The 16,942-nt window shown below is 45.6% G+C and overlaps 1 protein-coding gene across 1 annotated transcript in view; it reads right to left on the bottom strand.

The window, feature by feature from the left end:
- CCND2 (cyclin D2) overlaps positions 1-16,942 on the bottom strand; it is a 35,128-nt gene continuing 18,186 nt past the window's right edge. Inside the window, exon 5 of the mRNA XM_082308914.1 lies at positions 1-177. Within this exon, the coding sequence (XP_082165040.1) occupies positions 22-177 (156 nt within the window). The 3' untranslated portion in view covers positions 1-21. The remainder of the gene's footprint in view (positions 178-16,942) is intronic.

Consider the following 16,942-nt stretch of genomic DNA (forward strand, 5'->3'; position numbering starts at 1 on the left):
TGACTTTCTGTGCCGATGTCCTCACAGGTTGATATCTCTCACATCTGTGGGAGTGCTGGCCTGGTCCAGTTCATCCACCGTCTTAGAAGGATTGCTTTGCTGTTGCTGCTGCCGGACTTGCCTAAGGCTGTTTACTAGCACCGCCTCGATCTGTTCTTGACAAGCTTTAAGGCAGTCCTAGAGGACAGAAAACAAATTGAGCTGTTAGTGGAGACAATAGGGTTTTTTTTCCTTACTGAGCTAGTAGAAGTTGGAAGAGCATCAGTATGGTATTCCCAAGGAGCATCTGCTGTGACAGAAAATGACCTTGAATTCTCACAGGTAATCACGGTGTACAAACTCCCTGGGTTAAACAATGGTAATGCCGTATTTATTAGACTCTCCAAATCTTAGTATTTTACCTGTTCTTGCTCATTTGTGTGGTCTTCTTGAGCAGGAACCCAAAGTGTTGCAAAAAATGAAGGGCAGAGTATATGAATTTTTGCATTCTTCTGTGCAGGGTTAAGTGACTTGGGTGGGTCTTCACTACAAAAAAGCTGCATTTTTCTCCTGAAATAACCAACATGTGCTATACCAAAGTCACACAGACAGAGGCACTTCAGTTTTACCGTCAAGCAAACTGATGGCAAATCGAAGTGAACAAGGAGTTTTGAGGTCTCAGCTCTGTCGCTGAGTTTGTATCAGTCACGCACTTGGGTCCGCAAGGCAAGGGCAAAAGAAGGGTCTGTTTATCTGTGAAAATTCACGCAAGGGGAACGAACAACGCAGCCCCGAACACGCAGCCACATTATCATTCTCTGAGCACATTCCAGAGAAGAAAAGTGATTTCAGCAGCAGAGGAGGAGGAGGAGGTGTAGGGCACGCTCCCACACCTTCAGAGAGCAGGACTATTTTAATAGCCCCAGGAACAGTTACTGGCAATAATTCACAAAAGATGTTAAAGCAAGGACAGCTACTAGAAAAAGATCTAAGTCGAAAATGCACAGCCAAGCCTGACAGGCCACTACGTTACAAATTACACTACACAACACTTGGAGAAAGAGCAGGATACAGGACAGCACACAAATTTGGGAGCCCTGTACATTAGGAGTCCTGCAATGCACATGAAGTGTAAATAAACAAATAAATGCGAAGGATTCACCACACTACCAGACACAGAGATGAAGACGACGACTATTAAAATATTACAGGATGTTCCACATTCTTGATAGCTGGAAGATTGGCTGGAAGACCAAATAATATGGATATTTAAAAAAAAAAAAAAAGAAGTGTGAGAAAACATTGACAAACACTTGGTGACAGCTGAAACTGAAAAATAAAACCCAAGGCATGACTGTACAAACAGAATGCCAGTTATGTGCAGCGTGCTGGGACTGTAAGAGTATAAACACAACACTGTGTAGGTGGGCAGGTGGTGCTACGATAAATGGGTTTTTCTGAAAGCAACCCTGCGGAGTCCTTCTACAATACTGGAAAAGGTATCAATACTGTAAACTCAGTGAAGCCTCGGTCTGTGTAAGAGCTGGCTCTCTCCCAAAGACTTCAGGCAGTAGAGAAATGCAGTTTTTGGTAGCAGGAGTTTTATAGCAGAGTATTTTAACCAGAGCCCTGGCAGCATCTGGCGAAAGTGGTGAGACCCGGTTATCACCATTCCCACTTTCAGGCAGGAGAGCTGAAGAACAGAGCTGGGCACTGACCTCCATGGGGTCCCACGGGTGCTTGTGTCAGCCCGGGAACCGAGTACGGGATGCGACTGCAACGCTGGGGAGCTGGGCTCTGACCAACAGCACCCACTTTCTCCACACAATACCAGGTTATTCAGGGGAGTTTGAAATATTCATGTATGGAGGTTTAATTTGTCATCCTAGCCAGACTGGGAAAACACGTCAAATGCAGAGTATCTGTTCCGCTGACAGCATTTACGTTCGTGATGGGCGCAACTAGCTCTGGTGGGTCACAAACACCCATTTTTCTTGGCTACTAGCCAGCAGCTGCTAGCTGCAAAATCTTGTCCTCTCCTTGTCGTGAAACTGTCCTGCTTAATATAATGAAGCACCACAGCCTTTCTCTGAAGGTGCATCTGCCAAAGAGATGCCGTGAGGGACAGCTTTTCAAACTGACCCAGGAAAAAGGGGTTGGATGAGATGCTGGCTGTAGTAGAGACAAAAATATTCACAGTGATGTGGATCACATCAGCTAAAGCCAGAGTGAGATATCATCGAAATCTCCTGGGTATCTGGGCTACCTGTGTGCAGTCTGACTCAGGAGTTTGTTCCCTCAGCACGGTGAGTAACACCACGGTGAAACAGAGCATGGAGCACGGCGACAGGAAAACCTCTGCTACAATGCTGTGTGCATACAGCATGCAGACCGAGCCTTCCCCGTGTTCACCTTTTGTCCCAAGAGCCGTGGGACTGTGGGACTGCGGGACTGCGGGACTGCGGGACTGCCCCTGAAAAAGGATCTGTGGTCAAGTCAACTGGCTTGCAGCCATACCATACCTACCCTGACGAAGCTCCAGTATAAGCAATGCTTCTCACCGCTAGCAACTTTCCCAAGTCTCAGTCACTGCAGCTAAACTTTACCCTCTGCCTCAGGCTGAATTGTTTATGGAAGGGGAAAAACCACAACAAAAAAAGTGCTGCTATGTCCAAGGAAAACGTTAGGGAAAGCAGGTAATTTACCAACATTAGTCAGCTCTTAACCAAAGTTTCCAATTGTTGTGTTTTTTTAATAAGATTAAGTATAATTAGGATTCAGCATGGCACATGGGGGGGGTGTCAGATACCTTTTGATATCCTCAAGAAATGCAGCCCAAGGTTAGTCAAGATACGTGGCTCAGAAAACTGCATACTGAATTCATTCAGAGCCCTTACGATCAAGAAGGTCTGTGCTTTGGAGGAAGGCAACCGCTATCCCTGTTTGCATCTAAGCCAGGCTGAGCACGGGAGGGTCCCTGCAGGGGTGCACGGGAGTTCCCTGCCAGCCCAGGCACCCATGTTTCCCTCCTCTGGAAAGCAGGTTATAGGAAAAATGTGCCGTATCATTGGTGCAGAGGCAGAATACAAATGAAGCACGATGCCAAAGGAAGCTGGGACACGGCTGTTTAAGATGGCCTGGGCAGCACTGAACACTGAATTCAGGTGACTGGCTGCAGGCTCCTCATCTCATGGAGCACAGCGCTCTGCTCCTGAGCTCCAGCAGGCACCAGTGTAGCCCACAGTAGAGCAAGGGAAAGCTGCAACCTGCTCTTGGTCGCACCAGTCCTCGCCTGTATACTGGAACGACTCCTGCAACAGATGTATTGCAGAGATTACCCCAAGCTCTTTATAGCCACCTCTGGGATATGCCCCGATTTCCATCACTCCTGTAATTCATTCTGACGCTCTGTGAGCAGGAATGATGCTCTTGGAAGATCAGAGGTACCACGTGGGCACCACCACTGCATTGCCAAAGCCAGCGCATAATCAGAATAATTTGCAACATGTGAATAACCATGGGGCTCAGAACCACGGAGCACCCGAAATGTCGAGTCAACTCAGCGGGATGCAGGGAGTGTCAGTATATTAGTCTCTGTGTGCCTGGCCACTGCTTCCCCTGCCCTGAGACAGGACACCAGTTCTCCTCACTGCTGCACCCCCACCTCCATCCCACACCAGTGCCCGCTGCCTTTCCCAGCACCCCACACTGCAAACCTCCTCATGTGGCAAAAAACCTGCAGTTACCAAACACATGGTTCACACATCGGCTTACAGCCGGGGTTTGATGGAGGAGAGCACACCTGAACAAGTCACAACTGGTGTTCCCCAGGCCTCAGTACTGGGGCCAGTTCTGTTTAATATCTTTATCAATAATCTGGACGAGGGGATCAAGTGCACCCTCAGTAAGTTTGAAGACGACACCAAGTTGGGGGGGAGTGTTGATCTGCTGGAGGGCAGGAAGGCCCTGCAGAGGGACCTGGACAGGCTGGATCGTTGGGCCCGGGCCAACTGTATGAGGTTCAACAAGGCTCAGTGCCAGGTCCTGCACTTGGGTCACAACAACCCCATGCAACGCTACAGGCTGGGGGAGGAGAGGAGTGGCTGGAGGGCTGCCCGGTGGAAAAGGACCTGGGGGTGTTGGTCAACAGCCAGCTGAATATGAGCCAGCAGTGTGCCCAGGTGGCCAAGAGGGCCAATGGCATCCTGGCTTGTATCAGGAACAGTGTGGCCAGCAGGACCAGGGAGGTGATAGTGCCCCTGTACTCAGCACTGGTGAGGCCGCACCTCGAGTGCTGTGTTCAGTTTTGGGCCCCTCACTACAAGAAGGACATTGAGGTGCTGGAGGGTGGCCAGAGAAGGGCAACGAAGCTGGTGAAGGGTCTAGAGCACAAGTCTTGCGAGAAGAAGCTGAGGGAGCTGGGGTTGTTTAGTCTGGAGAAAAGGAGGCTGAGGGGAGACCTTACCGCCCTCTACAACCACCTGAAAGGAGGTTGTAGTGAGGTGGGGGTCGGTCTCTTCTCCCAAGTAACAAGCAATAGGACGAGAGGAAACGGCCTCAAGCTGCGCCAGGGGAGGTTTAGGTTGGGTATTAGGAAAAATTTCTTCATGGAAAGGGTAGTCAGGCACTGGAACAGGCTGCCCAGGGAAGTGGTTGAGTCCCCATCCCTGGAGGTATTTAAAAGACGTGTGGATGTGGTGCTTAGGGACATGGTTTAGTGGTGGACTTGGCAGTGCTGGGTTAACGGTTGGACTTGATGATCTTAAAGGTCTTTTCCAACCTAAAAGATTCTCTGATTCTAAACCCAGGGCTCCCAGAGCTGCCTGGCAGGCAGAGCACTGGGCAGCTGCCCATCCCTGCTTGCACTCCCATCAGCTGGGGACTGTCGCCTGCTGGCCTCCTGCTCCTGGAGAGAAGGGAAGCCTTAGTGTCTGAGATTGCTTGGAGCGGAGCAGGAAGCCTCAGAAGTGAGAGACTGGGACAAATGCCTTTGAAGATGCAATACAATGTGAGCACAGTGGATTTTCTGGTGATGAGATCCAGGACAGATAAACAAAATTTTGAGCATGCCTCACCTCATGGGGTTCTTCCTTTCCTTTTAGCAAAAGGTAAGGAGAAGGGCTTCTCTGTCTGCCGCCGCTTTCCTGCTGCTACTGGCAAAGCTAATTTTTTAAAAATGAGAATATGTACTTTTTTTTAACCAGGTAAACACCTTTTTTATAGCTGGGGCTTGCTCTTGTGCTATTGGGGGCTTAGTAATTTCCTAACACTGGAATTGCTTGTTTAGCGATGGGACCTGGACAAATTCCTCAGCCTTTCTTCTAAAGTACTTATCTGCCAAAAGCTATCAGAAGATAAAGAAAATCCCCCGTTACTAGCTTGGGTGGGTTTTAGGTCTGTTGTAAGCATTCACCTGTTTGTAAGAGGGCAATGGCAACAAGTCACTTCAAGCATCAAGCCATTTTCAAATGGAAGAAGGAGCAGGGGCACCAGTTTGGAGACTCTTCTAACAGACTACACTTGTTTTTTGGTATAAGAATCTCTTCTTTTACAACAGAGTGGTGCACAATTTCAAAATAGTATGTCCTTCTGAAAATAAGCCAGATTTTTTACAAGCGACTTCAGACTGGAGAGCTTAATGAGGCAATTTCCTTGCAGCCAGGCTTGGGGAAGGAAGGGTGGTGACACTTGGAACATAAGGCTTCAGCATTTGGAGCCAACTTTGTCTGTTTCTAAACACCCTTATATATTATCATTTACACTGTTATTATACAAACTTCTGATGGTCAATATGATGCTTCATTTAGTGTATGAAGAGGCTAAAATCTCTAGGTAATCCTATAGAGAAATAGGTAATTTCTGATGTCTTAATTTTGTACATTAAACCAACAAAGGGGCCCAGACTGGAATTGTCAGAGTTTGCATAGATTTTATTTCATATGGGGATCCACAGGCCACTGATGTATTTTTTCTGTCATGTGTTAGCTCTGGTCTCCACTTACATTTTGAACTTAAAATAATGTACCACTGAATTCTTTAAAACAAAGAACACTATGGTAAAATGACCAGCATGTTGCATTCAGCATGAAATAGCTTTCCAAAAAACTGTTGCTATTTGCATGCTAAAACTCAGTTTTTTATTAGTCTGAGTAATAGCTGAGACTGAGAAACAGTTTTGAGTCTGTTTAACTAGTCTATGAAGCATCCATCCAGGACCTGATATTGCCTGGCCAGCACAAACGAAAAATGGTGAAACCTTTATTTTGCAGGTGGTCAAGTTCTACAATCAAAATCTAGCAAGGAAAAAATCCCCAACACCAGATTCATGAGTGAACCTCAGTCATGCCGCAAAACGAGCTGGAACACACCAGCAGATGCAGCCCAAACTCTCCAGTACTGATGATGGAGATACAACAAACTTGTCCACCTGAGGCTGTGGCTGCGCAATCGTTAATCCTGGCTCTGCGCGCTACCCGATCAGCCAGCCAGCCTGGCTGGCTGAAGATCCTGCACAGGCCCACACCACCGCTTCTGCCAAGGTACTCAGGTGACACGATGGGATTTTACTCACCGTGGTAGCTGCGGGACAACAGACGATACCTGGCACAGCACAATGTCAAACAGTGCTGTGGACGGATTTGAGCAATGCGTTTTATGCCAAGTAAACCTGTCAATGGCTTTTTCAGTAAACTGGAAATGGCAGAAGTTTACTCCTGGCCAATGCGACGTGAGCAAACTGCTTGTGCTCTTATATGAAAAATCCTAAAACCACATTTGCTGTGCACTTGAACCCCTGTCTTGGTCTGCAACGAGCTTTAAGAGGTATGAAGTACACCAGCTGGACGGTAATCTCGTGGGTGAAAGGAATAAGAAATAATTTATTATCAGTATCTTAGCAGCCCAATTGTCATAGTGTGATACAGCAAGTGGCTTATTTTATAGATGGGGCTACCACTTCTGTTTGCTTCACTGGAACTTTCCGTCAATCCAAAGTTAAGTGACACAATACAAAAAATACAAAAATCCTATCAGGACAAACAGCCTGGCCTTCCCATGATGCAATGCTTTTAACCCCTCCAAGTTTCATGTGGATTTGCTGCACATGTACATATTTTACTGGTGGACTTTCATTTTGCAAGCTCTAGGTAGCACTGACAAGAGAAAATTAAAGCTTTAAAAAACATATCAAAGAAAAAAAAAGAATTGCGCTATTTTCAGCAAATCTTCCTTGAAAGAACACTATAATGCACCAAAGTAATGGCCCTAGATTTTGCAATACAGGGACTGGGCCATTCCTTCAGAATATTGTAGGGTTGCCTTTGTTGTTTTTGTAAAAAAGTTTAAGTGTGTGTCACATGGGTCAACTTCCCCATTCTTCTATATGGTCTAGTAGTTTTAACGATTAAAATAGTTCAGGTACTTTCCATTCCATAGTTTTATTTTTACTTCAGCATGTACAGAACTAAAAAGGCAATTAACTTTTGGGTTTCTTTTTTTTTTTTTCTGAAACTTTTTTATCCCTGGGTGATTTTACTAGCACACTTGAAATGCATTTGAAGGAAAAGAAATGCTTTTCTGTGTCCGATGAGGAGTACCCTCGTGGCTGTGATGGAAATGCTGGCAGTGAAAATGACTGGAAGGAGGAACCAGCAGCGCTATGGCAGGATCTACTTATTCGAGTCAATAATAATTGAGGATTTCAATTTCCATTCATGACAGTCTTGAAAGAAAGCACAAGCAGTAGGAAAGATCCTGCAGAATATTTTAGATAATTCATTTTCTTGAACTTTTCACCACCTTTACAATATATATGCCCTATACTGCCCCCCAGCTTCCAGTTTTAAACTGATGTTTATAGTGCATTGGCAAGCTATTAGGGGAGGCATCCCACTCAACTCAACCAACAGCTTTGCACTGGTTATTACTGGGATTTTCAGTCCTGACTGAAGCTCCAGGACTATGTCATCGTGACTCACGCAGCCTGTTGCCCTAGCTTTACTGAGTTAAACAGGTGCAAGACATCCTCTCCCTCTTGCAAGATCATGACTGGACTGATAAATTAAAAAAAAAAAAAAAGGAAAAAAAGGGAGGGTATTGAAAAGACATTTTATAGCTGTTTTAGTAACTTGGCTTGGGTTTCTGCCATAGATTTGATCTAGCCATTTTCAAGTCTTCCTTGGCACCCCATCCAATCCGAAGCTGATAGATGGTACCTTTGGGATGGCAGTGGTCACTGAATCAGATCCTGCAGCAACTGAGTAGCAGTACACCACCTTCTCCACAAAGAAAAAGATCACTCCTCTCAAATGCCAATAGTGGAGGGCTAGCACAAGAAGGTAAACTATTTCAGCCACGCATCTTTTCTCTCCTTCTCCATTTTGAATCAATCCAGAGCTTCTGTGACCATAAGGGGACTGTGGCTGTGTATTTATTGCACCTACTCCCATGATGACAACCACTCTAAAACAGATTTAAACCACCAAATTCATTTCACAGCCAGGCAGGGCCGAGAAATAATGGCGCACCCCTGGATCCACACTGGTCACGTAACACCCAGGTCTGCCAAACTGTGCGCTCCTTGTGCCAGTGACTGCCGCAGCTTCGCCGCTCTCTGACTCCGGCAGGCAGGGAGGCATAGCCGTGCAGAAGTGATGAACTTAGCTCTGGTCTCTTCCACAGTGCCTCAGGACACAGCGCTTTTTGTATCATGATTTTTAGATTCCCCTTTTGCATCTCAGTTTTGGTCTTGCCTGGGAGAAGAAATAAAAAAGCTAACCCCAGGAAGCCTCCTAATGTTTGTTTATCAAAAACTAAATGTAGGGAAACATCTGGGTATATGGAAACTGGTCTGAGCCTTGCCGCCACCCAGCTTCTGCCCATCCAAGATGGTACTCGTTTGGGAATACCAGTGTCCAGAGAAAATGTGTTATGGCAGCATTTAAGGAAGAAACCAAAGACTGCAAAACTACTGTTTAACAAGGTTCCATTTTAATTCTGTTAAATTTAAATATTCACTTAACCCTTGACAAGATCTTAGCTTTATGGTGAGGTGTTGTGCACCAACAACCACACAATAAATAAGGCAAATAAAAAAATAAATAAGCCAAAGCCTGAGCCAGTTAAACAGCTTTGATCAGACCAGTGAAAAGTGACTGAAGAGAAGCGACACCATATCTCAGAGCCCTACTTGTGACCTATGCACATCCAGCTGCCAAGAGCACAGCTCGGTAACCCCAGGGAAGTCGCCAGGGATCGGCATGCCCGCCATCACTACCACAGCCCAAGCTGCACCGAGCTCAGGCCAACGGCAAGGCAGAGTCATGAAATCCTTTGCAACGCCAAGGCTGTGGACAATCCCGCTCAGTGATTGAGCAGGTCATTGCTCAAGGGCTTTCAAAAGCCAAATTGCAACCCTACTCTCTTTACAAGCAGCAGCAGAAGAGTAACAGTAGGGCTGTTGTTATATATAACATATGCATACAAATGATGCAACATACTGAGCTATAGCTCTACCGGATACTTCTTGATGCTCCTGCATTTTCTGACCAGATTTAGGAGCCTGGATCCAAACCCCGGGTGCTTTGCCGAGTACTCAAAGTCCCAAAGCTGGGAATGCTGCAAAAGTCTTCTGGCGTTTTTGTGTTAAAGGGCAGTTGGTTTTCCACATATACATTAATTACTTCACAAATAACTGTTAACGCCCTCGATTTCTTCCTCTTTCTTAAAACTAATTGCAAAAGGGAAACCAGAAAAGAACTTTTTTTAGGTGCGGAACCTGGTATGATAAATGGCAAGGATGCTGGAGATATTTGAAGTGACAGTACTGTTCACTGGTCATGTATGCATTGCTTGGATAATCTAAGAAAGCAGCAATCAGACATGCATTAAAGAGCTGAGATTTACATAAATTCCAGTGAGGAACGTGTCATCTGTACTACCAAATACAAAAGACGGCTGGATTCCTCCGCTGGTTCACATTTAGGCCCCAATTCAAACCTCTCCAAAGCACATGCTTCATTGTTGACATAAACAGGGATTCCTTCCCAAAGTGGGGCCTTCGTGTGCCGAGCACTGGCCTTTAGCTCGCCGACGTTCTCCAAAACAAGAGCCTGAAAAGCTGCTGGGGGAATATCATGCCCATTTACTACACTTACTGTATCTCAGTGATCTCACATCTAATGGACGCAGTTTAAAAACAGAAATATTTTCCCTCCTAAATGTGTCTATTTTTGCTACTGTAACAAAGAGCATCAATTACAGATAAGTGTCTATGTCTCTGTTTTTCCATCTGCAAGTACAGAAAATAGTAATTTGCTGTTCCAAAGGGCATTTCATGCAGACTAACGAGGACATCTCACTTAAAAAAAAAAAAAAATCTCATCTATGCCAGAATTTCTCCACTTACTATTGCTACATTATTGTAATAATGCAACATACAAGATGACTAACATCAAGCATCTGAAAGATGGCACATTTTTCTCTGCCATTTTTCGGTCTTTTCAGCACTTTCAACAGTGTACTTTCTAGATTCAGTTCCACTGTTTGCTTCAACAGTCAGTTTGCTGGTTTCCTGTTGCTTGTGTGGGTATTTCTCATAGCAACAGGAGTGAACAATGTTTTCAGAACGGGAAAAAGTGAGAGTAAAGCCAAAACACTGGCAGGGTGATGCAGGGGCAGATGCCATGCCTGAAATTATATTCCCTGCTTAACGTGACTTGGGATTTCAAGCTGATAATCTCTAACAGGTACACTTTGCAACTGTGAAAAGCTGCGAACTTACCCTGCTGTAATAAATGCCACGAGTGTATATTGAAAAGGGGGATTTTAAAAAAGCTGTGACAACCCACCTGCGTTATACAAAGCTGTATGAGCCAAGCAAGGATTCCCTGCCGGAGGCCGGGGGCAAGTCTCCGACCAGACTATCTATAGCCGGCCCGTGAGCTCCTCCGGTGGCGATGCTTGGGCTGCGGAGCCGGTTCCTCGGGGGGCCTGGCTTCCTCGGCACGCCGGCTGAGGCTGTATTTATGAATGGATCTGACGGAACTCCGCCATGAGCCCGCGGTGTAACTGCATCACCCCATTGTTGCTACACACGCACAGCACTCACTGGGGAACAAAAAGCTGAATGAAGCGGAGCAGCTGCCAACTCAGGCAAAGACAACTTAGGAAACTATCTCATTCTTCCTTTCTTTTGGAGGCTATTTTGTCTGTTGTTTCCTTGCATACAAAATGTGGCCTGCAACAAATAAGGCAGGATAAGATACAGCGAGTCCTGTTACTTGGTTCCAAAACCACAGGCCCTAAACACTACAAAGGAGGGGATAAATGGTGTATGTGCTATAGGGACAATGTTCAAATGCTATCCATTCAAGACAGATTTCCATTATTCTATACTGCGGCTCAACAGAAACTGAATTCTTGAGCATGGTGGTTCTGAATGTCGTTTCTGTGCAGAAATTTGCAGGGATCTTTATGAAGGGACTCTTCAGACCTTGGGGAAAAAAAATCCCAGCATTGACATATGTAGCACATTTAAGGGGAGATATTTTAAATGCCATTTATTATGGATCCAGTCTTCAAAACAGCCCGACTCCACATTTTCAAGGGCTCACAGCCAGCTATTTCGACAAGACTAAGAAAAGCTTGGTTCCTTTTTTCTTTCTACCTCGGGCCCTTAAATATGCTTTGGATTTTCAAAACCACTCAGTACACACCAATTCCCATCTGGGAACAGACTTTTAGAAGGGCCTTGTGCCCATATGCAAACCCACATGTTGGCTCTGCCTGAAAACCCTTCCCTTGCTGCTGATGCTGAGGAGGGCAACTCCTTTTGTCATCCAGATGCAACCTTGAGAGCTGAGCTCTAGGAAGAAGATGCTCCTAATGTGCACATATAACCCTCATTATGGCACAGAGCGAAGCTGGCTAGCCCTTCTGGCGGCTATGGTGCTACAGAGTTTCTTACACAAACAGCTACTAACCAGCTTAATTTGGGATCTAACCTTGCCAGCTTTTGTCTATTATGTACGCCTGAACGCATTTTTAATATGAGATAATAGTTTCTACATTTCAGTGCACTCAGCCTCATAGAAAGAGGCTGGAAGGGTCCTCTGGAGGTCACTTAATGCAACCTTCTGCTCAAAGCAGAGTTATCTTTAGAACTTAGTTGTGTGCCTAATTCTCACTGACTTTAGCCTACAAAATTCTGGTCCAAGGTGCTCTGTAACAGGTGAAGACCTCATCTACCTACCCCTGCAGTAGTTTCTTGAGCTCCTCTGAAAGCTTAATGTATTTCTTCTCCACAAGGAGAACTGGGGTACCAGAGAATGGAAAGGCTCAGGACAGCCACAAGGGAGATGCAAGCAGTAACCAGGCCAGGGCATGAACACCCTTGCACATGATTTATGAGAACGCTGCCAGGAGTGGTCAGAGAGGTGGCTGCCAGACCCATGGCTAGCGAGCTGATACACTGAACTGATGGCTGCTCTTCCAGGAGGTGAGGAGAGAGATTTGCCCAAGGCAGGTCTGTGGCAAAGCAGAATATTGATTGCAACGTCTTAAAACGTGCCTTACCCATTCAGCTATCCTTCCTCGCATCCCGTAATTGTACACAGCAGGGATGCTCGTATCCTCCTCTGAAGCATCTGGCTCCACCAGAGACAGGATACTGCGCGCACTGGAGTGCTGGTCTGGGATGCTATGGAAATTCCTGACTTCCCGAGTTGTTTATTTTTCCATTGCAATGACCCACCAAGAGATGCACAGGGAGCTCAGCGCGCTTCCTGTGAGTAGGTCTGTTAACTCTTTCCCCACTGGCCCCTCCTCGCCTCTTCAAGAAACAGCGAAGGAAATGTTCCCACTCTCTGGCAGCAAAACAGATCAGAACATGTAATCCCCATCCTGCAGAGCTGTGTGAAGCTGTGTGGGACTAGCTCTTACTGACGCTTTGGGACAATAATGATCAGAAAAGGCAATTCAGATATACCATGCAGAGCTACTTTCGCTACCCATAAGGCTGCTGAGCTTCTCAGCTTCTCCAAGAGTAGCTCCCTGGTGTTTATTTTGGTAGGTGGAAGGAGTAATGAAACCAAGGTTTGCATGGCCTCATTGTCACCGTCTCTTCAAACTGCGATTCAACCTTCACCAAATGGTGCGGGGCAGCTATTTATAAGAAATAACTGTTATCCTTAGAATGACACTGACGTGATGCCTTGTACTATCTATCTCATCTGAAGTCTGGAGCATTGCTTTGGATTCAAACAAGGAGAGCCGACACCAATGTGTTTTTGAAAGAAACGCTCGTGTTCATTGTTTGCTTACCCAACAGCTGGATTCTAAATTAAATGGTGTTTATTAATAACATATTTTTGGTCTAATTCTTAATGAAACATCCATTAAAAACATTATAGCTCTAAATGCCAAACTCCAGTCTCGGTTACACCAGTGTAAATCTAAAATAACTCCATTGACTTCAGCCTCTTGGTTTATGTTGCTATTTGCTAGCAAACTGGTATCACCCTCAAATTATCATTATAAAACAGCAAAAGTTCAGAAAAGCTCTTTGCAGTTAAGTTGCATCAGGATTTCATTATCATTCTCTATTTTCATACGCTTGCAACTTTGAAGCCGAAATTTTTCACACTTCACCTCAGACAGTGACACTTTTTGGAAAGCTAATGAGGAAGTCCCATCATCTGTTTCATGCTAAGCAATCACACACACCAAAATAAAGAGAAGCAGGAAGGTCCTGGGACCCTCTGGTCAGGAAGGCCTCTCCCCCCAGCTCTCTGACATTTCCTATGGGCTACCAGGAGGCGCAGAGGGGAGGCAAAAAGTTTTTCCTCTGCAGAACTGTAATTTCTGTGAGTTCCCTCGCTTTTCTACCGCGTGATGCTCCTGAAGCCTAGAAGCTCTCGTTTCTTCCTCTTCCCTAACCTCCCCTTTGAAAACAAAATCATTCACACAGTGATGATGAATTAATTGTGTTGCTGCAGGAAGAGCTCTCAGGCATCAGAAATTAGGAAGTGAGAGAACTGAAGCTGTTCATTCAACTTCAATTAAGTCCCAGAGTATAATACATTACAATAGTCTTTACTCTTCATTAACACAGCCTTGGGCTAACTCTTACACAATCTAGCCAGTACATTTTTTCAACAATACATTTTACAGATGAGGCTGGTATTGCTACCTATCACTAAGATTGCCCAATACTTCTCTGAGACCCTGTTTTCAGCTGCTTATCTCTCTCTCAAGCTTTAAGATGTGGGATGAAGTTTTCCAGCCCTGGGCCCTTATGCATTTTTCCAATGCAAAAGTCATGGAGAAAGTTTCTACCAAAATATTTCTCCCATTTCTAAATATCTGGGCTAATGAAAAATACACTATCATCTTGCCCAAGTTAAAAATTCTGGTCACCTTTGGCTGGGCTGAGACTTCAAAGCTTGTAGGAGACAGACTTTAAGTTAAGGCTACCTCTGCCACAACAGAAACATCTTGAAAAACGACAGCACCTCTAACTTCTGCAAAGACTTAAATCTTTTCGTGATTAAAGTTATCCAGAAGCTCCTTTTGTCCCAAGTGTGCCCTGACTCGGGGGGCGAGTGAGACTCTCCTTAGCAGTCTGTGCTGCTGTGGGCTGAGACCAGGGGTAAAGGGAAGAAAGCTCGTCTCTACCCAGTGCCGACAGACTCTTGGAGAGGATGTGACCAGTAAAATGTTAAGAGTTCTTTGTTATTTGGGAAGAGTGATTTCCACCCCACCCCCCCCAAAGGCATATATACTCAGCCAAATTTGAGAATATTTCCACCAGGATGGGAAAAGGCACGTTTCTGACAAAAACCCATCTGCTGAATTTCAAAGAGAAGGCGTAAAGAAATTTTCAATGCAAAAAACAACATCTTTTTTTCTTCTGACTACTTAAGAACTACTAAGCTGTTTTGGCAGGTATTTTCTTTCAGACTGAAACAATCAGGATAGAAAAATTCAGCACAGGAGATACAAGTTTGTCCAATCCACAAGATGCTGCAAAAGGGCCTTACATTAAGAATCATTGGGATGCCTGAGAAAGCTTCGAATATCTCCTGTAATAAAGAACAGGAGCTTTAAGTGTATATCAATAAACATCAAATTAAGAGAATCCAGAAAAACTCCCAAGAGAGCAAAAAAACCCACATATTCCGCCTTAAATGTGGTTTTATGCAATATGCTTGCGACATGCTCGGAGTCAATTAACATGGGCTCTACCAGGCCAAGAAGAAAGAAAATTCCACCAGAAAGACACCCGACTGTGACTTTTCTTCTGTCCCTACAAGCCTTCACAAACATCCCCAGCATGCAGACTGAGCATGGGAAGAGTCAGCTGGGATCCCGATTCAAACAGGGTTTCACAGGTGAAGCAGCAAGGCACCAGCCAGCAACCAGAAAGAAACACACGGAGAGGTGCAGCAGCAAAACCCACGGGTGTAATTCCCCGTGTGAGGAGCAGCTTTGCAAGCATCTAGCCTTGCGGGACCTTCTGAACATGAGCCCATGCATGAAGGCGTCTAAGGAACACACTACTGAGGCAAGGCCTGCATCAGAAAGGGATACTCAAAATCTCTTTGCTGGCAAAAATGATGGGTGAGGAAGGGAAATCCTCTTCCCTGTGACCAGGGAATCAAGGCACAGCTAGGTATCTTGCAAGGTCCCAATGACGTAGTCCTTGTGGCCCATGTGTTGAGCTCGCTTGCCCTCACCTAAGAGCTGAGTATTGTCAGCACCACGCTATCACTGCAACCCAAACCATGCTGAAAAAGAGCAAGAAAGGAAACGATCCTTGTGACTGCACAGAGAAACTCTTAGAGGAAATGAAGAACTGCCCTGAGCAACTCCCTGGCATCTCCAGAAAGACAGAACCCAGCTACTCAACAGTTGATCAAAACCCAGTGAACACCTCAAATACAAATACACCACCAAGGGCTACCTTGGCATCTCCCTTCTGACAAGTGCCAAAATACTGTGGAAACAACATCAGAAGTTTATCTGGAGCTTACCAAAATGGGGAACATGGGCTAGTGATGGAAGACTGCATCGTTTATCAGATGGCACAGGAACAAAGCGATGAGCTCCGCTGAGGGTATCTGTTTTAGGTTTGGATTTTGGTGGTACCTGAGCACCACTTGCTTCTGCCTTCAAAGACGACTTCCAAAGGACTACCCAGGGATTTCTGCAGGCTGCAATGTGCTCTGTTCTGCAGGTGCCAAGCTTGTGAGGCTCCCCCTAAACTTTACATTTACTCTCTTCTCCTTCATTCTACATGCCTCCCTGGCCCTCCCCTGCCACCGTAAGGGCTATTTGTGTTCCCATTCCTCACCTCACGCTGTCATTCCCTCACTCTTATCATTATCCTTGTCCTGCCAATTACCAAGCCAGTCCGTCAGGCTGTAATTTCTATAGCTGTAGCACAAGAAGTTCACAAGACAATGATGGTTACAGAAATTCCTCTCATCCCCATCTCTCCCTATGGTCCTGCCCTGTGCCACTGTGCTCAGCTCTCCCAGCTGTTTGTGAGGCTGATCTTGGAAATCTATCAGTTAACTGATCCGGTTTACAAACCAAGCAAGCCCCCTGACGCCCCAGCTCCGAAATGACAACAAGTGGTCTTTCCCCCCACTTCTTTAAGCTGGATTAGTTCCAGGACGGGGTTTGAAACACAAGGATATGAGCAGCTGTGTGGGCATACATCAGCAAAAAACAAGCATGAAAATAAGCAGCAGCCAAGCAGTAACAACTTCACCCAGCACTGTCATACAACAAGGAAAATCACAGCAGAGGGGCATCGGCCTTTCAGACACTCCATGGAGTTGTACAAGAAGCTCTTAGGGGCTAGCACCAACCAATTTCCTTATTCTGTGGATATTCACAGTCTTGGCTGAAGACAGCACCTTTGCTAACAACATGTCAGTCTCTCCCTAAATCCTTGTCT

This window comes from Platalea leucorodia (genome assembly GCF_965183815.1).
Source record: "Platalea leucorodia genome assembly, chromosome: 4".
NCBI lineage: Eukaryota > Metazoa > Chordata > Aves > Pelecaniformes > Threskiornithidae > Platalea > Platalea leucorodia.